The sequence below is a fragment of the Acomys minous genome, assembly GCF_964271855.1.
Source record: "Acomys minous genome assembly, chromosome: 16".
Taxonomy (NCBI): domain Eukaryota; kingdom Metazoa; phylum Chordata; class Mammalia; order Rodentia; family Muridae; genus Acomys; species Acomys minous.
This window is the reverse complement of record NC_140498.1, coordinates 2,226,635-2,249,506: the sequence shown is the minus strand read 5'-3', so window position 1 is coordinate 2,249,506 and position 22,872 is coordinate 2,226,635. Positions and strand designations below refer to the sequence as shown.

Below are 22,872 nucleotides of genomic sequence, written 5' to 3'. Positions count from 1 at the left end.
AGAAAAATGGGAATTAAAAAAAAATTTTTATTTGTGTTTGGTTTGATTTTTTTTTTTTAAGACAGGGTTTCTCGTTGTAGCCCTGGCTGTCCCAGAACTCAGTCTGTAGACCAGGCTGGCCTTGAACTCAGAGATCTGCCTGCCTCTGCTTCCTACATGCTGGGGATCAAAGGTGTGTGCTGCCGCCGCCGCTGCCTGGCTCTGACGAGTCCGTTTTGAAGTGATGGATGAGTATGTTGCTCAGGTTGGCTTTGGCCTTCTGCTTAAATAATCTTTCTGCCTCAGCTTCGTGGGTGCCGGGGACTGCAGGCCTGCAGCCTTGTGCCCACTTTGTCACGGATATGTTTAATTTCAAACCTTCCTGTGGTTGAGATACACGTTTTTGAAGGAAGAGCACAGCTCGCCTGAGACTGCTGGGGTGGTCGGGTGGCCCCAAGCTGCGTGCTGGTGGACCTGGATGTATGGGATCCGGTGTCCTGGGACCCCAGGAGATGTGCTGTGCCCTCTCTAGGCCTTAAGTCCACGTTTCCAGATGGCCTTGGGCTCAGGGCCTGTGTCCCCTGCACCCTACACTATTTTGGCTTGGATTTGAGTCGATGGGATTGGGCATAATCACCTTGTGGTGCTTTGAGTGAGAATGGCCCCCACAAAATACATTTGAATGCCTGGTCCCCATTGACGGAAGTGTTTGCAAAGGATTGGGAGGCGTGGCCTTGTTGGAGGAGGTGTGTCACTGCCGCCATGCCCCTGCCGCAGTGCCGCCGTGCCCCTACCGCAATGCCGCTGTGCCCCTGCTGCCGCGCCCCTACCGCAATGCCGCTATGCCCCTGCCGCCGTGCCCCTGCTGCAATGCCGCCATGCCCCTGCCGCGGTACCCCTACCGCAATGTCGCTGTGCTCCTGCCGCCACGCCCCTGCCGTGATGGTGATGGACTCCTGTTCCTCTGAAACGGTAAAGCCCCTAATAACCCTTCCTTCTATAAGTTGCCCTGGTCACCGTGTTTTGTCATAACAGTAGAAAAGTAACTATGACAAACCTCCTTCATGTTGCTGCCTTTGTGTAGGATACAAAATTCCCTTTTTGTTATTTTTTGTTTCGTTTGTTGTTGCTTTTGTTTGTTTGTTTGTTTGTTTGTTTTTTTTTTTTTTTTTTTTTTTTTTTTTTTGGTTTTTCGAGACAAGGTTTCTCTGTGTAGCCTTGGCTGTCCTGGACTCACTTTGTAGACCAGGCTGGCCTCGAACTCACAGCGATCCGCCCGCCTCTGCCTCCCAAGTGCTGGGATTAAAGGCGTGCGCCACCACGCCCGGCTCGCTTTTGTTTGTTTTTTGAGACAGGGTTTCTCTGTGTAGCCCTGGCTGTCCTGGACTTACCTTGTAGACCAGGCTGGTCTCGAATTTAGAGATCTGCTTGCCTCTGCCTCCCATATGCTGGGATTAAAGTTGTGCGCCACCACGGCCATCGATGCAGAATTCTTAATCATTTATTTTTTCCAGATTTACTAGGATCTAACTTTATTCTGTGTCTGTGCTATGCTGTGCTGGGCTGACAGCCTGATGGGGAATCTGACGACGTGGATGTGTTATTTAGGGAAATTATGGGATATTTTGGGCCCCGGAGACAAAGGCCTCAGGGATGGAGTCAGGTTATGTCTCCTCTAGTTCTGACTCAGTTCCTGCTTCCCTGTTGGCTGCTGGGTGTGAGGCCCTCACACTGCTGCCACTACAGCACTGCCCACTGCCCACTGCTCACCTCCACTGCCCACTGCTCACCTCCTGCTGCCCACTGCTCACCTCCTGCTGCCCACTGCTCACCTCCACTGCCCACTGCTCACCTCCACTGCCCACTGCTCATCTCCGCTGCCCACTGCTTACTTCCACTGCCCACTGCTCACCTCCTGCTGCTCACTGCTCACCTCCACTGCCCACTGCTCACCTCCTGCTGCCCACTGCTCACCTCCACTGCCCACTGCTCACCTCCATTGCCCACTGCTCACCCCCTGCTGCCCACTGCTCACCTTCACTGCCCACTGCTCACTTCCACTGCCCACTGCTCACCTCCACTGCCCACTGTTCACCTCCACTGCCCACTGCTCACCTCCACTGCCCACTGTTCACCTCCACTGCCCACTGCTCACCTCCACTGCCCACTGCTCACCTCCTGCTGCCCACTGCTTACCTCCACTGCCCACTGTTCACCTCCACTGTCCACTGCTCACTTCCACTGCCCACTGCTCACCTCCACTGCCCACTGTTCACCTCTACTGTCCACTGCTCACCTCCTGCTGCCCACTGTTCACCTCCACTGCCCACTGCTCACCCCCATTGCCCACTGCTCACCTCCACTGCCCACTGCTCACCTCCTGCTGCCCACTGCTCACCTCCACTGCCCATTGCTCACCTCCACTGCCCACTGCTCACCTCCACTGCCCACTGCTCATCTCCGCTGCCCACTGCTCACTTCCACTGCCCACTGCTCACCCCCACTGCCCACTGCTCACCTCCACTGCCCACTGCTCACCTCCTGCTGCTCACTGTTCACCTCCACTGCCCACTGCTCACCTCCACTGCCCACTGCTCACCCCCACTGCCCACTGCTCACCTTCACTGCCCACTGCTCACTTCCACTGCCCACTGCTCACCCCTTGCTGCCCACTGCTCACCCCCACTGCCCACTGCTCACCTCCACTGCCCACTGCTCACCTTCACTGCCCACTGCTCACCTCCACTGCCCACAGCTCACCCCCACTGCCCACTGCTCACCTTCACTGCCCACTGCTCACCTCCTGCTGCTCACTGCTCACCCCTTGCTGCCCACTGCTCACCCCCACTGCCCACTGCTCACCCCCACTGCCCACTGCTCACCTCCGCTGCCCACTGCTCACCTCCACTGCCCACTGCTCACCTCCACTGCCCACTGCTCACCTCCTGCTGCCCACTGCTCACCTCCTGCTGCCCACTGCTCACCTCCTGCTGCCCACTGCTCACCTCCACTGCCCACTGCTCACCTCCGCTGCCCACTGCTCACCTCCTGCTGCCCACTGCTCACCTCCTGCTGCCCACTGCTCACCTCCTGCTGCCCACTGCTCACCTCCACTGCCCACTGTTCACCCCCACTGCCCACTACTCACCTCCTGCTGACCACTGCTCACCTCCCACTGCCCTCGCCCCCCAAAACCACCAAAACCCCAAAAAACTAAACTAAACTAAACACAAAAATATGTCTCCTTGCATAAGGTTTATTCAGGCTAACAGAGACAGATTTAAAGATATATATCTAACCTCCTTGTTTTTATGAGCATTATTAACACGCAGCTATTCTTTATGAACTGAGTCATACAAGGAACTGTAATGTTCTATAATGGTACACCACGTAAGGACCGAGGGCCCACTCTACATCAAAAAGTCTTATATTGATACTGAAAGGGCTTCAGTTCAGAAATTTTCATTTTTATTGTAAACTATTAAGGATCAGAAAAATACAAATATACAGTTACCTTATAAATGATCACATTCTTTGAGATATTCAGAACTGTAGTTGTCGTCATGCTAAATACTAATGCTGTTATTTGGCCTCCGTTTTTTTTTTTCCTAAGATCTAATCTAAAGTAAACAATTAAAAACAGAAGAGGACCAGCCTGGTTTACAAAGTGAGTCTAGGACAGCCAACACTACACAGAGAAACCCTGTCTCAAAAAACCAAAAAAACCAACCAAACAAACAAAAAACCAAAACAATTTAAAACAGACGAGGATTGTTTAACTTAGCTATGCTCAGTGGATACTAGCCTGTCAAGCCTGTCAGAGATCTTCTGAGCAGGCCATTTAAGACCCTTAGACCTATGACAGACAGAGGCTCTCAGATCTCAGCAGTGGTACCTAAAGTCCCCAAGAAGATAAAGGGCACAGCAAAGACTCCACCTGGATTGTGGTAGCACTGACCATTGGGCAAGACTGCCCCAGTGCCTTGCCCAATGCTAGAGCCCAACAAGCAGAGACTAGAGAGTTGACCGCCCCACTTTGCCTAGACAAAGTAAGGTCAGCCTGGCCCATGCTCCTCTTCCACAACCTCTCAGATTTGCTGGGTCCGGCAGCTGTCAACAATGAAGCCATTAACACCACAAGAGCCTGATGGGATGGCCATCTGGATAATGAGTAAGTCTGTCATTTTATTTTATTATTTATTTATTTTTTTCGAGACAGGGTTTCTCTGTGTAACCTTGGCTGTCCTGGACTCACTTTGTAAACCAGGTTGGCCTTGAACTCACAGCGATCCCCCTGCCTCTGCCTCCTGAGTGCTGGGATTACAGGCATGTGCCACCACTGCCCAGCAAGCCTGTCATTTTAATTCAAACACAGGCTGTTTGGATTACACTTCCTGCCATGCTTTATCCTTCTCAGATCCCTGGCGGCATCGGTGGGTAGGCTAACTGTAGGTTTGTCAGCTTGGCAGCAGCGGGCAACCAGCTCCTTTCCCCGAGGCTGCAGCCACCTTATTAGTGCATTTCGTATGTGAAAATCAGGCCTTGCTTTTTCTAGATCAACTAGGTCTCTTGTTAAGGGAAGGCAATCAGGTTTGTCCTGCTAACAGGCTTCATATTAAAATATAAACAGGTTTCATGTGTAACTTTTTTCCCCCCCAAGAAAGGTTTTCTCTGTGTAGCCTTCGCTGTCCTGGACTCACTTTGTAGACCAGGCTGGCCTTGAACTCACAGCGATCCACCTGCCTCTGCCTCCCAAGTGCTGGAATTAAAGACATGTGCCACCACGCCCGGCTCAGGTGTAACTTTTTCTTTTTTCTTTTTCTTTCTTTCTTTCTTTCTTCTTCTTCTTCTTCTTCTTCTTCTTCTTCTTCTTCTTCTTCTTCTTCTTCTTCTTTTTTACTGTTCTTTTATTTAGGAGAACTTGCTTTGCAATGACTGCTCTCAATAATAACTACTCATGTCTCTGACAAGTGATTAGACAGAAGAAAAAAGTTCTAAGATGTATAAAGGCCTGAGATATGAAAGCTTAAATAAGTTCTGAGGCTGTAAGTAAGTGACTTGAGGTATATATATATATATTTAAAAAGGGAAATGTTTCAGATTTCCTTCCCTCTCTGCGCTATTGCTGGATGATGATTTAAAAAGTCCAGATTTTTAACATTGATACCTGGAGTTTTGAGGAGCTGATGGAGCCCGGCCGCTTACAGTTCAGTCACAAGCTCAGGGCTTTGAATTTTCTCCTGCTGTCTTCTAGATAAAACTGGGAGAAGCTTTTCATTGGCCTAAAACATCTCTGTCCGATCTCTGAACAACAACAACAACAACAACAACAACAACATCATGCCTTTTAACCTAAAGCTATAGTTTTCTCTGGGACTCAAAGGCTCGAATCTGCTCCTGTTGTTTACAGACATCTGTTAACTGCCTTTTCTACAGCATGGATATCAGTGTAATGGTAATGCTGATATGTCTAAACTCTTATCTCCTTCTCTTTCCTTCCTTTTCTTTATCTTTTTTCTTTTTTGTTTTTGTTTTTTGAGTCAGGGTTTCTCTGTGTAGCCTTGGCTGTCCTGTACTCACTTTGTAGACCAAGCTGGCCTTGAACTCAAAGAGATTCACCTGCCTCTGCCTCCCAAGTGCTGGGATTATAGGTGTGTGCCACCACACCCAGCTTAAAAAAAATCTTCTTTTCTAAACTAAAAAATTATATAAACATCAGGGAAGCAAAGAAGTCATGATTGGATCCGTCTGCCACAGATCAAGTGGACTCCAGACTAACACAGCCTAAGTTTCTGCACTGTCTGTTCCTGAGGGCAGGCGTTTCCCCTCATTGTGGGATTCTTCCTCTTTCTTGATTACTAGGAAATTTTAACTTCTGTCCCTAGTCTATGTTTGTCTCGGCAGATTCCCACCTGGCTGACAACCGTCATGCAGGGAGCACCTGTGGACTGCAAACTGCGGAGCTCTGGACTTACTGAAAGCTGATGTGAACCAGCCCGGCTGATGTGATTGCTCCCTGTTTCTTCACCTGGATGTTTCTGAAAAAATGTCCCATGGCCGAGCTTTTGACTAGCCTTTCAGTCTTCCCAGGCCCTGACAACTGACACCCCAGTTTCAGCTGGAAGCAATTACAGAAGAGAATACATGGCCATTCCTGATCCCTTAGGCTGAAATGCTAAGTCAAAAAATAAAATTCCCTTTGGGAAAAACTTGTTGTTTTTATGCCATGCATTCAGGAGCAGTCTGGAATACTTTAGCAAAAATAAAGCAAACCCTTTAGCTAGGGAGGCGCGAGGGAGACAGGTCGATAGCTGGTTCTGGGATCCCTTTGATTGGCCTCTTTGGCTAGCTGCCTTGCTCACCACCTTAACCAGACCACTAAGCCCTCCTGTTCCTCATAGGGCCTTGCGCTATCAATGCTTTAGCTAAATTTATTCAGTCTAGAATCAACTCAATTACACTCATGGTGCTAAGAATCCAATAGAACCCCCTATACTTATAAACAGATAATTAAGGATTTGAATTAGGTACAGAGACAATGGGGAAATGGTGAGAGCAAGCAGGAGAAACTTGTTCTAACTGCTGCCATTTTGTTTCCAGACTCCATTTAATCATAGGGGGAAACTAAGTTCAAGGTCCGAGGTCCTAGGGGAGCTGGGGACTTCCCAACAGCTGAACAGCCCCTGTTGTAAGGGGACAGTAGTCTGAGTCCAGCCATCACAAGGACGACTTCTCCATCTTCTGGGAAGGATCAAACTAAGTTGATGTTCCTAGGCCCAGGAACCTACTCCTATCCTGATTGGTGGAAAAATGTAACAATAACTTGGTGCAGATGTTTGTGGTTTGCAGGCTTAAATACTGTGTGATATTCTGGCTCGGGGCCACAGTTCAGCTCCCTAGAGTCTGTTCTGGGGCCCTGATTGATCATTAGCAGTTGTCATCTGCATTGACCTGGTGCTTGAGTTATCTAAGTGGACCCCAAGATAGTTCAGATTCATCATGCATTTGCTCTATTGATTTGGACCCATAGTGCGGCAGTACATCACGACAGAGGGAGTGGACTGGGCAAGGCTGCGTGGCTCCTGACTGCAAGGGAAAAGAGAAGTGGGATCCACAGTCACCTCTTGGAGGCATGACTCCCCCAAAACTGGAGGATGCTTCCCGAACTCCCGGCATTTTCAAATAGTGTCACAGTCTGGGGACCAAGCCTTTAACACATGAGTTTTGGGGGCGACATTTCAGATCCAAACTACAGTATCAGCCACCTGCACCAAGTCATTTACTCTCTTGTCTTCCACTGACAAAAGTATCAGAGCTCACAAGGTGTTTTGTTGTGAAGGTTAAATGAGAAAGCGTCTATAGACAATGTGTGTGTGCAGGCGACGTGTGCTCACCTGTGCCAGTGTGTGGAGGCCGGAGGTTGATTTTTAGTGTCTTCCGCTATTATCCTCTACCTGTTTCTTTTGAGGCAGAGTTTTGTTGCGGCTACACTGGTCCCATAGATCTGCCTGTCTCTGTCTCTTCCCCAGTATGCTATTGACATAGGTGTGTGTTGTCATGCATGGCTTTTTCTTCTTTTCTTTGGTTTTTTCTTTCTTTCTTTCTTTCTTTTTTTTTTTGAGACAGGGTTTCTCTGTGTAGCCCTGGCTGTCCTGGACTCCCTTTGTAGACCAGGTTGGCCTCGAACTCACAGCCATCCACCTGCCTCTGCCTCCCTGAGTCTTGGCATTAAAGGTGTGCGCCACCACAACTGGCCATGCCTAGCTTCTTACACGGGAGCTGGGGATACAAACTCAAGTCCTCACGTTCACGAAACAAGCAATCGACCCACTGAGTCACCTCTCCTGTCCATACGGATAATGTGCGTAGCACTTGCAGGGCATGGGGACAGATGTTTGTGTCCCTGGAGTTGGTGTGGTGTTGGGATTCTGATGTTCATATTTTGAGGAGGGTACCCACTGAAGAGCAGAAGTGAAGACCCACAACTGAGCAGTGCAGAGTGGGGGCCTTTGGGGCGCTTGGTCCTGAGTGGGATGTCTTCATCAAACCTCTCCCCACTGAAAGGGGGAAGTGGACTCTGGGTCCCACTCCTAACCAAGGCACCATTTGCAATTGACACCCACTAGCACAGGGGGAAATCAGTCTTCTCTAATGGAGTGTCCTTGGGTATATCAACCACAATCCAGGGCCAGGACCAGGAGCAATTGGTCAACTTCACTGTGTTTTGTTTTTGTTGGCTTTTATTTTGGCTCTTTTTTGTTTTATTGGTCTTTTGCTTGCTTGTTTTGATTTTCTTTCCTTCTCTTCCCCTCTCTCCTCCTCTTCTCCCTCCCCCTGCCCCTCTCCCTCTTCCTCTTCCCCTTCCTCTTCTCCTTCCCCTTCATCTTCATCTTTGGGACAGAGCACACACAGTTGGGTAGGTGCGAGATGAGCAGGACCACAGAGGAACGTGTGAGTGAGTCCGGCCAGAGCTGGGGAGCCTGGTTCTGAGCACACAGGAAGCTATGGCTGTGGCTGGGTGCCAGGGTCACAGGCTCAGATTGGGCAAGAACAGGGAACTGATCTGTAGGTCACTCTGATCCTGGTTAGAGATATTTGGAGAAATCAACAGTTCTGGAAAATGAAGAGGCAGGAAGTGAAACAGGGGCAGGTGGAGAGGAAACAGCGAACTGTATCCTGGGCCCCTCTTGGCTCCCCTCTCTAAAGTGTGCAACGGAAGGTGGAGGTGTGTGTGTGTGTGTGTGTGTGTGTGTGTGTGTGTGTGTGTGTATACAAGAAGACCTCCTGTCTCCCTTCTGCTTGTGAGAACAGAAACATGTCCCCCACCCCCAGTACTCATTGCCCAGTTCCAACTTTTTCTATTTACTGTCCAAAGTCCCAGGGGGCAGGAGATGACAGGCTGCGTGGACTTAGACACTCAGACATAGGGACCCGGCTCTTGCCTACATCAGCCCCTTCCCACTCACCACTTAGCATCACCTGACCAGGTCTCCCAGGGGCAACTCCTCTTTCTCCTTGGGCTTGGGCTGCCTTCGGAAGCCAGAGTCAGCTCTCTATACCTTTAACAGGTAACTGAGGTAGGGGGAGGCGGGTGGGACTGGGGATGTCTAGGGCTACAAGAGGACAGTGTTGAGAGGGACACTGGGGGAGGGGTGGAAACATGTTGTACAGTGTGGTCCTCGAGAGTATGGTAGGAAGGCTCCTGGCTGCCCAAGGGCCAGGCCATCTCCTGGGAAGGGACAGGACCCCTGCAGTGTTTTTTTTAAGTCTTTCCCCAAACTAATCTCTTACCTCTGAGCCACTCACCTTGACCTGCCCAGTTCCTCTCAGTCCCTCCACAGGAATTCACACCTTAGCACAAACCCGAATTCCAATCTCAACTCCACCCCAGACGGTTCTCCATCCCTTGGGGGCCCCACCATGGAGAAAGACTTCCAAGACATCCAGGACCTGGGCCCTGAGGACAACGACCATCCGCTCAGTGGTGACGAGGATCAGGGCGCTCACGTGCAGAACTTCAGGACAGAAAACCCATTCTGGAAAGGCAAGTGGCCAGTTTCTGGGGCCTCTCCTGATCCCTGCCTCCGCTGCCAACTCCTGTGTCTCCCGGAGGAACCCCCTCACACTGACTCACTGATCAGAGTGTGCGCTCTTGCTGTGAAGGAACACCATGACCAAAGCAACTTGGAGAAGGCAGGGCTTATGTGACTGATGCCTCCACATCATAGGCCATCAGCGAAGGAAGTCAGGACAGGAACTCAAGCAGGGCAGGAAGCTGGAGGCAGGAGCTGATGCAGAGGCCATGGAGGGGCGCTGCTTACTGGCTTCCTCAGCCTGCTTTCTTATAGAACCCAGGGCCACCAGCCTAGGGGTGGCGCCTACAGCCAGATGTTATGGAAGTATTTTTCTCAGCTGAGGTTCCCTCCTCTCGGATGACTCTAGCTCATGTCAAGTTGACGTAAAACCAGCCAGCAACAGCATTGCTCTACCTGTGAGCTGCTGACGCCTCTGAGTACCGGGTCCCAACGAAAGGGTGTGTGCCTTGATGTGAGGGAGCACTTGGGAGCTAGGGGCGACACCCTCCAGACAGCATGTGTGCCTGCGTGCATGTGCGTGTACGTAGGAGGAGTGCAGAATTCCGCACTTGGAGTACGGGCGTGAGAACGAGGTGGGTGTGGACATGGCCACAGAGACCCCGGAGATCCCCCGCTTGCTCCCTGCCCGCATCCTCCTCCTGTGCATTTTGAGTACAGGCCCCACAAGGTTGGGAAAGGTTTTAGGGCAGGAGGGATTTTTGCCCTGGCTGGCTACCCTGTGTGTTCCCTCACTGTAGTTCTCACCTCAGAAGAAACTTGGCTGTCTTTTGTTCTATTCCACCACGGGGTCTCTCTCACTTTGTAGCCCAGGCTGACTTGGAACTCACTGTGAGGCCTGAGCTAGCCTTGAACTCTCAGCAGCAGCCCCTCCCTTCCCTATTTTAGCCTCTCGAGTGCTAGTATCACAAGAGTACACTACTGTTCTCACATCATTAGTGTTTTACACTGGTGTGGTCCAGCCATAGCATGTGTCACTTCTGAGTCCACTTCAGAAGATCCTGGGATCTCATTTTGACACACTCACTTATTGATTATTTCTTTGTTTTCGGTACTGGCATTCAAGCTCAGGGCCCTAGACACATAGGCAAGAGCTGTGACACCGAGACGCCCTGTCTCTTCCGTGTGTTTATCCATCTCCTGAGTCTGAGCTGTGTTTCTCTAGTTTCATTATGTCGTGTAACTTGATTGGACGCTGAGCACTGTGAGTTCTGGCTTGCTGGTGCTGGGTGCTTGTGTGCGCCTCTAAGCATCCTTTGGCATTCTGGGATTCAGGTCAGGGGGCTTAGGACCTGTCTGACTCCTTCATCCCTAACTGCCTTGGTTTCATGCTTTCAGGCCGTCTCCTGAAATCTGCTAGACTCTGTCCCAATTTCCCCTCTCTGCAAGTGGCTCGGAAAGGTTCCCTAGGTAGTGAGTGAGCATCACTGGGCAACAGGAGAACTCACCTCATGCATGTCCCCGGCTTTCAGGGATCAATGTCCTTCATGGCCTGATGTCCTGTGACTTGAAAACGGTTTCATATATACATACATGTATGTATGTAAATTTGTGTGTATGTATGTACATGTGCTCTTTTTCTGAGATAAGGTTCTATTTCATCTTGCGTAGAGCATTTCAAACTTGCCTACACAGTGATATAAATATGTATGTTTTAACTCATGTATTTCCCAGAACGACTGAGTCAGGAAGCTACATTTTTGTCACTGTCATTTTATACATGGGGAAAAAAAAAAGGCAGACTAAGAGATTGGATGACCTGTCCACCTAGTTGGTGGTGGCTCAGCTGGTTTATTCTCCATGGCTGACAGGGTCGAGGCTTCATAGGTGACAGGTCAGCTGGGAATCAGGATGAGGGTGTCTGCATGAACAGGGCTAGCGGAAGCAGTCAGGGGTTTGCTATGGGTTTCCAGCTGGGGAGACTAGTCAGAAAGTGTTTCTAGATGGAGTGTGTCCTAGCCTGCCCTGTGCTGCTAAAGCAGAGCGCACAAGCTAGGAAACTTAGGACGAATGAGTACATATATTATATATATATATATATATCGGCTCATGGTTCTTTTTCTTTTTCTTTTGGTTTTTCAAGACAGGCTTTCTCTGTGTAGCCTTGGCTGTCCTGGAGTTGCTTTGTAGACCAGGCTGTCCTTGAACTTTCAGAGATCTGCCTGCCTCTGCCTCCCGAGTGCTGGGATTAAAGGCGTGAGCCACCAACACCTGGCTTCGGCTTCGGCTCATGTTTCTTGAGTCTTGGGAGCACAGGACTGAGGGTTGAATCTGAAAGACCTTTTCATACATCAGCCCAAAGTGGGAAGGCCCAGGGAAGGGTGGAAGGGATGCCATTAATAAGGCCACTCTCTTGTCAATAATCCATTCTGGGAGGGCAGAGCCCTCAAGGCCTGAGGACCTCCCATTAGCATCTACCTCCCATGCTGCTGCACTGGGGATCATGCTGGGAGGGGTACATTCCAACCACAGCAAGAGGATGCCAGGGAAGGGAGAGGCAGGCCAGGCTGTGTTTAGGGGCTTGGGGTTGGGGAGAACTCAGAAGTATATTCTCTGTAGGTTAAGTTGGGGTCCTAAGTATGAGTGTGGTGGAGGAGAGTGACAGTCACTGGTGTGGGAAGGTGGCACTCTGGGTAATCACTCATTGGGTCAATATCTGACTCAGTGTAGTGTGTGTGTGTGTGTGTGTGTGTGTGTGTGTGTGAGAGAGAGAGAGAGAGAGAGAGAGAGAGAGAGAGAGAGAGAGAGAGAGAGAGAGATCCCTGTCTCCTGACTGAGATTACCCCCAAGAAGTGGGGTTGGCAAGATGACATTGAGACAGGGATGGCTCCAGAGTCACAGGCTGCAGCCGAGGGGTCCAGGGCAGGTGGATGTACAAAAGCAGGGGAGGGGCTGGGGGAGGAGACACTGCTCTGGTCCTGGAGAGGCAGCGGGAGAGGCAAGCCAGTTCGTGAGGGTGAAGATGTAGGCGTGTGAGAATGCACATAACAGCGCGTGTGACAGAGCGTGTGGATGTCCGTGAGTCTGAGCGTAGGAGAAAAAATGTGTTAGAGTGAAAAGAAAAAGGCGTGAGCGTGGGGCACAGGGACCAAGGGGCAGGCGAGGTTACCATGGGGTGACAGGAGGCCAGAGGGGCAGCACCAAGGATGGTGGGCAATGGAGGAAGAGGTTCTCATTTGGGGGAGAGGAATAAAGTGTGTGGACCTCGACCGTGGCTTTCCGTGGCTTTCTGGTGGGATAAACTGGACCAGAATTGTGAAGGGAGGTTATGTTCTAGTGCTGCTTGTGAGGGGGGAGCACGTGGCTTAGCCTGTCGACGCTCCACTGTGGAGGGGCAGGGCCTGTGGAAGGACAGAACTCATCTGTTGGTCTTTGACTCAAGGGCAAGAAGAAAAACCATTTGTACACCTTTTTTTTTTTTTTTTGAGACAGGGTTTCTCTGTGTAGCCTTGGCTATCCTGGACTCACTTTGTAGACCAGGCTGGCCTCGAACTCACAGCGATCTGCCTGCCTCTGCCTCCCGAGTGCTGGGATTAAAGGCGTGCGCCACCACGCCCGGCTTGTACACCTTTTTTAGGGTGTCCCGGAAAGGCCAGTTCAGCACCCAGTTTTCTGTATGTTTCCCTAACCCCAGGTGTAAGATCTCACCTGCGTATACAACTGGCACATCTTGTGTCACGTGCATGTGAGAGCACGCACATGTTTATGTGGGTGCATGTGGATGACTGTGTGTGTGTGTGTGTGTGTGTGTGTGTGTGTGTGTGTGTGTGTGTGTGTGTAGGCTCAAAGTCCACCTAATCCCCTCAGGCCCCTCCTTTGGGTCATTCTGCTTTGCCCAGGCTATGCCTCCTCAGGTTTCCGTGCCCCTGTCCGCCTCCGTGTCTTGCTCTCTGTTCTCGAGTCCTGTGGAATTGTCCTCTGACACACTCTTTCTCACAGGGCGGCCTCCCTCCACGCCTTTTCCACAGTGCCTCTGCTCCACACTCCACCTCAGTCTGTTTGCCCTGGCCTTCAACGTCCTCCTGCTGGTGGTCATCTGTGTGATTTCATCCCAAAGTGAGGTCATGGGCTGGCAGGGAGGAGGCAAGGATAGAGAAGTGTGCTGGGGGAGTGGGGGGCACAGGTGGGGGGCGGGGCACAGGTGGGGGGGTGAGGTACAGGTGGGGGGGCAGGGCACAGGTGGGGGGCGAGGCACAGGTGGGGGGCAGGGCATAGGTGGGAGGGGGGCACAGGTGGGAGGGAGGGGCACAGGTGGGGGGCGGGACACAGGTGGGAGTGGCGGGGCACAGGTGGGGGGGCGGGGCACAGGTGGGGGGGCGGGGCACAGGTGAGGGTGGGCACAGGTGGGGGGGTGGGGCACAGGTGGGGGGGCGGGGCACAGGTGAGGGTGGGCACAGGTGGGGGGGCGGGGCACAGGTGGGAGTGGGCACAGGTGGGGGGCGGGGCACAGGTGAGGGTGGGCACAGGTGGGGGGCGGGGCACAGGTGAGGGTGGGCACAGGTGGGGGGCGGGGCACAGGTGAGGGTGGGCACAGGTGGGGGGCGGGGCACAGGTGAGGGTGGGCACAGGTGGGGGGCGGGGCACAGGTGAGGGTGGGCACAGGTGGGGGGCGGGGCACAGGTGAGGGTGGGGAAGAAAAGGCGAAGAGGTGTGGGGCGGGTTCTGGGTGCAGATGGGACTCAGCGTGGGGAAATAAGGAGATGAATGATGGCAGCAGTGACGGGTGACATAGGGCGCAGTCGTGTGGACTGCAATATGGACACACTGTGACGCAGCCTTCCACCCTTCTGGCTCCAATGTCAAGGCATGCGGCTGCAAAAGGAGTTCCGGAGCCTGAAAGAAACTTACATCAACTTCTCCTCCAGCACCCTGAGGGAGCTCCAGGCTCTGGACGCCCATGGTGAGTTGTTTTGGCTGGCGCTTGCTCATCCGTGCAGATTTGCTGGGCCTGGGGCTGGGTCTGCAGGAGGGGTCCGTTTAGAGGCTGTGGGCAGACGACCCAGCCAGAGGGACTGGGTGGGGCTTCTGGAGACATTGGGCCCTGACCTGAGGAGCTCGGAGGGTGAACCTGGGCACGAAGTGACATGGTGGCGATTGGTGCCAGGCAGAGACGAGAAGGAGCCTTGACGGCTGGGGCATGAAGGAAGTCAGGGTGCATTTCGGGGCCACGCACACTGTCAGTGAGACAGGAGGTGGTGACTGATGGGCAGTGCTGAGCGGTCAGACATATGGAGGGGTCGGGCCACACTGAGAGCTGTGTGGACTGAGGGGGGCTTGGCATGACAACATGGAGCTCCAGGGAGGGAATTTGAGCAGCACAGTGGCTGCACCTGTGAGGCTGGGAGTCTGGGTAGTGCATACGTAGCATATGGGACAAGGTAACAGACTCCTGTGGGTGCCCCGCAGTGTGTGACTCCTGTGGGTGCCCCGCAGTGTGTGACTCCTGTGGGTGCCCCGCAGTGTGTGACTCCTGTGGGTGCCCCGCAGTGTGTGACTCCTGTGGGTGCCCCGCAGTGTGTGACTCCTGTGGGTGCCCTGCAGTGTGTGACTCCTGTGGGTGCCCAGCAGTGTGTGACTCCTGTGGGTACCCCACAGTGTGCGGCCAGAGAGAGAAGGACTCGCGAGGCCGACTGATGGGGAACCCGTTTGGCATTCCTCTTTTTCAGGAGGTGGCAGAGATGACAAGCTGACCTCCTGGGAATCCAAAGTGGAGAAAAAGCATCAGGACCTAAGGGCAGGTCAGAGGTCCCTCCTCCCCCACCCTTTCTGGGTCATTATGATGTGCGGTGTGGTGTGCATACGCGTGCACACGCGTGCTTCCGCGGAGAACAGCTCCAGTTCCTGTGCCTGGTCTCGACAGGCATGGAGCCGCACGTCTGACGCACTCCGTCCATGTGTGTGTCTGTCCCTTAGAGCACTCCACTTTGCTCCATCACCTCAAGCACTTCCCACTGGATCTGCGAACCCTGACCTGCCAGCTGGCGTTCCTCCAGAGCAATGGTAGGGGCAGGGAGTCTCTGGTCCTGGGTGCCTGTCTCCTGCAGCTGGCAGCGTCTCATTCCCCTCTGCCCTCTGTTCCCGCAGGCACAGAATGCTGCCCCATTAACTGGGTGGAGCACGGGGGCAGCTGCTACTGGTTTTCTCAGGCTGGGCTCACCTGGGCCGAGGCAGAGGCGTATTGCCAGCTGGAGAATGCCCACCTGCTGGTCATCAACTCCTGGGATGAGCAGGTGAGGAACCCTGAAGGTAGCTTGATCAAGCTTCTCTTATTTTACCTATTATTATTTCTTTTACTTTCTTCTTCTTCCTCTTCCTCTTCTCCTTCCCCTCCTCCTCCTCCCCTCCTCCTCCTCCCTTCTCCCCCTTCTTCTCCCTCCTCTCCCTCCTCCTCCTCAAGTGTGTATGCCATGGCACACACATGTGGAGGTCAGAAGTTAACTTTGTGGGGCTGATCCTCCCCTTTCACCTTATGTGGGCTCTGGAGGTTGAACTCCTCATCAGACTTGCATGTATCCACTGAGCCATCTCACTGGCCCTTGTATTTCTTATTTATTTACTTAGAGTGTTTGCTTTCTTCTTTCACTATTCTTTTTGAATTTCATACTTTTTTTTTTAAAAAAAGATTGATTTATTTATTATGTTTACAGTGTTCTGCCTGCATGTGTGTTTAGCAGGCCAGAAAAGGGCACCAGATCTCACTATAGATGGCTGTGAGCCACCATGTGGTTGCTGGGAATTGAACTCAGGACCTTTGGAAGAGCAGGCAGTGCTCTTAACTGCTGAGCCATCTCTCTAGCCTGAATTTCATACTTTTTACTTTTTATTCTTTCAGACAGGTTTTTCTCTGTGTAGCTCTGGCTGTCCTGGAACTCACTCTCTAGACATTGCTGGTCTGGAACTCACAGGGATCCACCTGCCTCTGCCTCCTGATAGAATTTCATACTTTCATACAATGTATTCTGACCAAATCTACCCCCTCCTTGCTCTTTCCTCCAAATTCTACCAGAACCACCGTGTCATCTGTCCCTCTCAACTTCACACGTGCTTAAAAAAGATTAAAAAAAAAAAACACCCCAATGAGTCGGATTTAGTGTGGCCAGAATGTGCAGGGCTATAGGCCCATCCACTGAACCATGGGCACCCAACCAGGGACTAAAAGCCAGAGGTTGTGGAGGATTGGTGTGAAACAGTGCATTTCTGAACGTGACAGGGCAGTGGTGCACATGAACACACAGTGGCTGTGGTTGCACGCACAAGACCTGTGTAAGATTAAGCCAACAGCCGGGGGCTGGAGAGATGGCTCAGTGGTTAAGAGCACTGTCTGCTCTTCCGGAGGTCATGAGTTCAATTCCCAGCAACCACATGGTGGCTCACAACCATCTATAATGAGATCTGGTGCCCTCTTCCAGAGTTCAGGTGTACATGCAGGCAGAATACTGAATGCATAATAAATAAATAAATTAAAAAAAAAAAAGCCAACAGCCGGGCAGTGGTGGCACTAGGGAGGCAGAGGCAGGAGGATTGCTGTGAGTTCGAGGCCAGCCTGGTCTACAAAGCAAGTCCAGAACAGCCAAGGCTACACAGAGAAACCTTGTCTCGGAAAAAAAAAAATCAAGCCAAGTAAAATCCCAGTTGGATGGAAACCCAACCACTGCATGAAAGGCTATCGGCTGTTGGCTGCTGAAGGAGGAAAGGCAGCTTCCTGGATGTAGTTCTTATTTTTAATCTAAGGAAGAATACAGACGCCGCGTGTGGTGGGTCTCAGGGTGGAACAATAACTGGTTCTCCCAGGTGGGAGGCAGGAGAGGCAGGAAGCCGTGGCCAGGTGACCCCACGGTACAGAGCCAGATGCAGGACCAGCCAAGATGACTTCAAGGCGAGGGCTTGGCAGTCAGTTCAGTGGAGGGCTGAGAGTCCCACCCTGCTGTGTCGGCTGCTGGGTGTGGCAAAAATGACACAAAGGGAAAGACTTAAATTGTTCCCCTGTAGCGGGTCGTTGGGTACTCGTTGACCATAGGTGCCCTGTGTCTTCCTTCTCCACTGCTCTTCCCAGATAGTACCCACTCAGGGTGGGGAGCCAATGTGTTACTGTAGATAGAGCAGTTAAAAAAAAAAAGATTTATTTATTATTTATACAGTATTCTGCATTCATGTGTGCATGCATGCCAGAAGAGGGCACCAGATCTCATTATAGATGGTTGTGAGCCACCATGTGGCTGCTGGGAATTGAACTCAGGACCTTTGGAAGAACAGCCAGTGCCTTTAACCTCTGAGCCATCTCTGCAGCCCTGGACAGAGCAGTTTTACACGAGGAGGGAGTGATGGCAGCATCCCTGCAGGACTTGCCACAGTTTGGGCGCGTTCGTGAGTTCCCCTCTTCGCTCCTCATAGCCCCTTAGGTGGGCACCTTTATCATCCCCACTCGGAGTTCAGGACAGCAGGAAAGAGAGAGGTTAAGTGACGTGCCCCAGAGCTGGCATGTCATGATGGAGTCAGAACTGAGACCCGCTTGGCCTTTTTGATCAGTGTTTTCACTGCTGCCCATTGCCTAAACACTAAGAGGGTCTGCTTATTTTTTTTTTTTCGAGACAGGGTCTCTCTGCGTAGCCTTGGCTGTCCTGGACTCACTTTGTAGACCAGGCTGGCCTCTAACTCACAGTGATCCGCCTGCCCCTGCCTCCCGAGTGCTGGGATTAAAGGCGTGAGCCACCACACCTGGCACACTAAGACGGTCTGGGCAGCTTTGTTCTGTATGGACTTGGAAGTGTTATGTTAAAAGCCATTTGATACAGAAGTCAGAATGTATTTATTGACTGCTTGCTGTCAGGCTCTGCAAACTTTGTTTTGCCGATTAGGTTGACGTTACTAGGTATTCAGCTGATTTTGGTATTCATTTAGTTAATGAAGACGTCGGTTTCGTGTAATTCGTCCTAAGGTTTGGCTCAACGGTTCCTTGAGCCCTTGGGCTGCTGGGCTGGGCTGTCACTGTTCAGGGCGTCACGCTTAGCGCCCTCAGCCTTGAACTCGTCTTTGGCTGACATGTGCTCCTCAGGTTTACTCACTCTCTCTCTGTTCATCGTTTCAGTGCCCACAACTTTGGGGTCTCTGTGTTTCCGCTTAGTGGTTCTCAGCCTCAGGTAGCCAATGCCAACCTTGTCTCGCACTCTCAAAGGTTCTGATCTCATCTCCGGCTCCCCGTAAGCGTTGCCCTGCAGAGCGCTGCCAGGAAGCTACGGTGAGGTAGGGCGTTGCTTGTTGTGAGTGTCACACACTACAGTTTTGCTCAAGGTGTGCAAAAGCAAAGAATCCAACAGGAGCCGCGTTTCTCGGCATGTAGGAGGGTCACGAGGAAGCTTTCCCTCCCGCCTCCCGCTCTCCCTGCCTCCCCCCCAGCCCCCTCTCACCGCAACCCTTCCCTGGCTTCCAGTCCTTTCCTTCTATGGAGCTGAGGTCTTCTTGTTCAGCCTATCCCCAACCCCTGGGCTCAAGTGATCCTCCTGCCTCAGTCTCCTGAGTACCTGGGATGATTTTAATAAGTGAATGTGTCTCCCTTACATTTAGTTTTCAAGATTTTAAATTACATGCATGTGTGTGTGTCTGCATGTGTGTGTGTCTGCATGTGTGGGTGTATGCATGTGTGCATGTGTGCGCACATGTGTGTATGCATGTACTTGCTATGCACACAGAGGCCAGAGAAGGTGCTGGGTTTCCCTTTCCCCCATCCTCTGCTGCAGGGTCGCCGCAGCCTTTTTCTGCCCCTCACTGGAACTGGGGTTACAAATTTGTTGGGGGGGAGGCCTGGCTTGTTGTGTAGTTCCTGGGTGCTGAGCTCAGTTCCTTTTGATTATAGAGCAAATGTTCTTGACTGCCGAGCCCTCTCTCTCGCTCCCACCCCTCCGACTCTTACATTGCTGTGTGAAATGAGCTAGCTGGCTTTGTTTTCTCCCTTGGCACTGTGGCACGTGGGTAGGTTAGCCTTAGTTACTGCAGTGATGACATGTACAATGCTAACCGATAGGCTGAAGCTACTGGCTTCAAAAGTTTAAGGGGCCAGAGAGATGGGTCAGCAATTAAGAGCAGTTGCTGCTCTTGCAGAAAAAGCTGAGATTCAGTTCTAGGAGATTTGCCACCCTCTACTGACCTTCTTGGGTATCGGGCACAAAGACAGAAATGCAGGGAAAAAACACCCATACACATAAAATAAGTCTATAGAATGAGTTCCAGGGCAGCCAGGGTTGCACAGAGAAACCCTGTCTTCAAACAAACAAACAAACAAACAGATTCTTATATTTGTTTGGTTGTGAACCTAGCCTTTAACAGCTGAGCCATCTCTCCGGCCCACAGATTTTTGTTTGTTTGTTTTGTTTTGTTTTGTTTTTGTTTTTCGAGACAGGGTCTCTCTCTGTTAGCCTTGGCTGTCCTGGACTCACTTTGTAGACCAAGCTGGCCTCCAACTCACAACGATCCACCTGCCTCTGCCTCCCGAGTGCTGGGATTAAAGGTGTGTGCCACCATGCCTGGCGACAGATTCTTAAAAGTTAATAGAGCCTGGGTTTATGTAACTCTCCACATGGAAGATGAGGAAGGCAGCACACTCTCCTTTTTCTGGAGACAAGGTCTCATGTAGCTCAGGCTAGCCTTGAACTTGCTATGTGGCCAGAGGACACCTTAGCTCCTCCGATCATCCTGCCTTCACCTGGATCATGCCAAGCTGGTGGGCGCAGGCCCAGGAATTCACGCGCACTAGGCAAGTACTGGGCCGGCAGGCTGCATCGCCCCCTCTAGCTCACGTCTTCTTAGGGTTCGGTGTCCTCAAAAACAAGCCGATCGATGGTTTCTGGACTGAATGACTTGTGTGCGCAGCTGTCAGTGCATGGCCACAGCTGCTTGTGAAGTGAACACCCAGTTTCCATTAGGAGGGGAGGGGTGTGAGTCCCACAGTGATTCCTTTACTGTCACCGCCATTGTGAACGGCTGCCGTCCCTTCATGAGTTCACCGAGAAAGGGCGAGTGAGTGGACGCTCTGGGCCGTCTTCTCTGGTCCTCTAGCCCTGCTTGATGAGCCTCCCCTCAGCCTTGAGCTCGGGGACCTGAGTTTTGATTGGGTACATTTGTCTTCATCGTTCAGTTTCTTTGGCGATGGCAAGAGTGACTAGAGAGAGAGGCCCCAGGCAGCCGCAGCTGGACTGTCCCGCACCCAGGTCCCTTGCCTCATCCCTGTTGATAGATCTGAACCCGTGGAGCAGCCTCACCAGCCCGGCAGCTGCTTCTTCATGCACAGGACACTCTCCTGAGTGCAGAATCCTGGACTTTACGGGTGCTTGCTGCTGTCAGGGACGCCACCCTCAGATAAGCAACCTGGCTCTCAGGGGACTGTGAGTGGAATTGGGCAGTTTCTCTCGAAATGCAGGCAGTGACTTTTCACATGCCATCAAAGGGGATTGTTAGAGCATGTGCTGGTCAAACCGGACTCTGCTTCCTTTATGAAACCAAGTGGCCATACACTCCCCTGCAGCCAACTTAAATTCCCAGGGACAGCCACGTATGTAAGAGCAAGCACCTTGGAATGGTTTTAGGCCTAGCTCAGGCACAGGGACATTTGGGCTGAAGCCCCTGACGGTTCCCTGTCTGGGCTGCCTGCCTTGGCATCTTCCTACTTTCCGTAGAGACTGCCAGATCCCGTGTAGCCAGGTCAAAGTACAGTTCTGGCCAGAGGGCCCAAGCGTGGAAATGCTGGGTCTTGGGCAAACTTCAGGAAAGGACATCGAAGCCACAGCAAGAGACCCAGGGACCAACAGAGAGGGATGGAAACAAGAGGCTTCACGAATTCCGGGACCCGCGGGGCAGCGAGGGGCGCATCCCAAGACTCGATGCTGCGTACAGACGACCAGGAATTGCCATAGCAGCGGTGCTAGGGACGGAGTGGGAAGTGGGCCCAGGCTGCAAACAAGATGGCTGTCGCAAGCGAGATACTGTTTGGCTTTCTGGGTTCTGGTAGCCACTTTGCAAAGGGAGAGTTACTACCTCACCCAACTCGGAGAGCTCCTAAAGCTCAAATGAGATGACCCCTGCCAAGCACTTTGGTGCGAAGTCTAACCGAGTAAACGGTCGCTTCTCACATCTATGCTTGCAGGGGGACGAGCAAAGACGTAGCTGTGTGGGATTTTGAGGCTTCAGCACCGGGCAGGTCAGGCTAGGGTGGGGCACAGTCGCTCAGATGCTCACATGAGTGAGGGATGAAACAGATTTGCTCTCGCAATTGTTTTTCCAGAAATTCGTCGTGAAGCACACGAGCTCGTTTCACGTTTGGATAGGTCTCACGGACAGGGATGGCGCCTGGAAATGGGTGGATGGAACCGACTACAGAAGCAGCTACAAGTAAGCAGCTGTTGCATCACCTTCTCAGTTTGCCCCAGGGACAACCACCCGGCCTTTCACCCCAGTGTGCTCCGACAGGTCCCTCAAAGGCCGGTCTCCCCAGCCCTCTCCTTCCTGACCCCAACCCTCATCTGCAAGCCTTACATCTTCAACACTTGAACGCTTCCAAGGCTGTGCTTTTTTGGGGGGACAGGGTTGTGGGGAGGTGGGGAGGTTGAACCCTGACCTTTCTTTGGCTTACCATCTTAGGGACTGGGCCATCGGCCAGCCAGATAACTGGCAGGGACATGAACAGGGTGGCAGCGAGGACTGTGTGGAAATCTTCTCAGATGGCCACTGGAATGACGACTTCTGCCAGCAGGTGAACCGCTGGGCGTGTGAGAAGAGGCGCAACGTCACCCACTAGGAGTCTGTTCCGCCGTGTCTCCCCGCCCACACACTTTGTCACCACAGCTCCTTGGGGGGGAATATTAAAGCACGGAAGGGGGTTTTGGGGAAGTGGGGATGGCCTCACACTTTGGGAAGGCTGAGATTTCACCCCTCTCCACAATTCATTGCGACTGCTGTTAAGTTTCAGCCTTCTGAATGGAGTGGGGCAGGGGGAGGCAGGAAAAAAGGAACAAACGCTTGAAACTCTGGCCTGGTTATTTGGAATCGGGGCAGAAAGGGGGCAGTAGGAGGCCTGGAGGAGGCGGTGTGTGAGTCCTTGATACTCTGACGCGTCACGGCAAGAAGCAGGAAGCTCACTGGTTAGCGTCTAGCTGCGCAGGCCTCAGAGGATCCTGGGAGAGGAGTGTTCTTTCAATTCAAAGTCTCTCCAAACTGAGGTGTCAGAGAATGCCCTCACTCTAATCCAAGGCTCTAGAGAAGGGAGGCAGACAGACAGACAGACACACTCACCCACACACATTCTCCTCTCTCT

The 22,872-nt window shown here is 52.2% G+C and overlaps 1 protein-coding gene across 2 annotated transcripts; it reads left to right on the top strand.

The window, feature by feature from the left end:
* Window positions 1-833: 833 nt before the first annotated feature.
* ASGR2 (asialoglycoprotein receptor 2) lies at window positions 834-22,439 on the top strand. Of its 2 annotated transcripts, XM_084764108.1 has the most exons (10): window positions 834-951; window positions 4,072-4,150; window positions 9,310-9,523; window positions 13,512-13,628; window positions 14,377-14,472; window positions 15,239-15,310; window positions 15,486-15,572; window positions 15,657-15,802; window positions 21,844-21,950; window positions 22,200-22,439. In XM_084764108.1, the coding sequence occupies exons 3-10, from the start codon at window positions 9,400-9,402 to the stop codon at window positions 22,354-22,356; spliced, it is 906 nt and encodes a 301-aa protein (XP_084620234.1). In that variant the 5' UTR covers window positions 834-951; window positions 4,072-4,150; window positions 9,310-9,399; the 3' UTR covers window positions 22,357-22,439. The 2 variants fall into 2 exon arrangements, with proteins under 2 accessions (XP_084620234.1, XP_084620233.1); XM_084764107.1 differs by lacking the exons at window positions 834-951; window positions 4,072-4,150 and adding an exon at window positions 8,902-9,047.
* The last annotated feature ends 433 nt before the right edge of the window (window positions 22,440-22,872 follow it).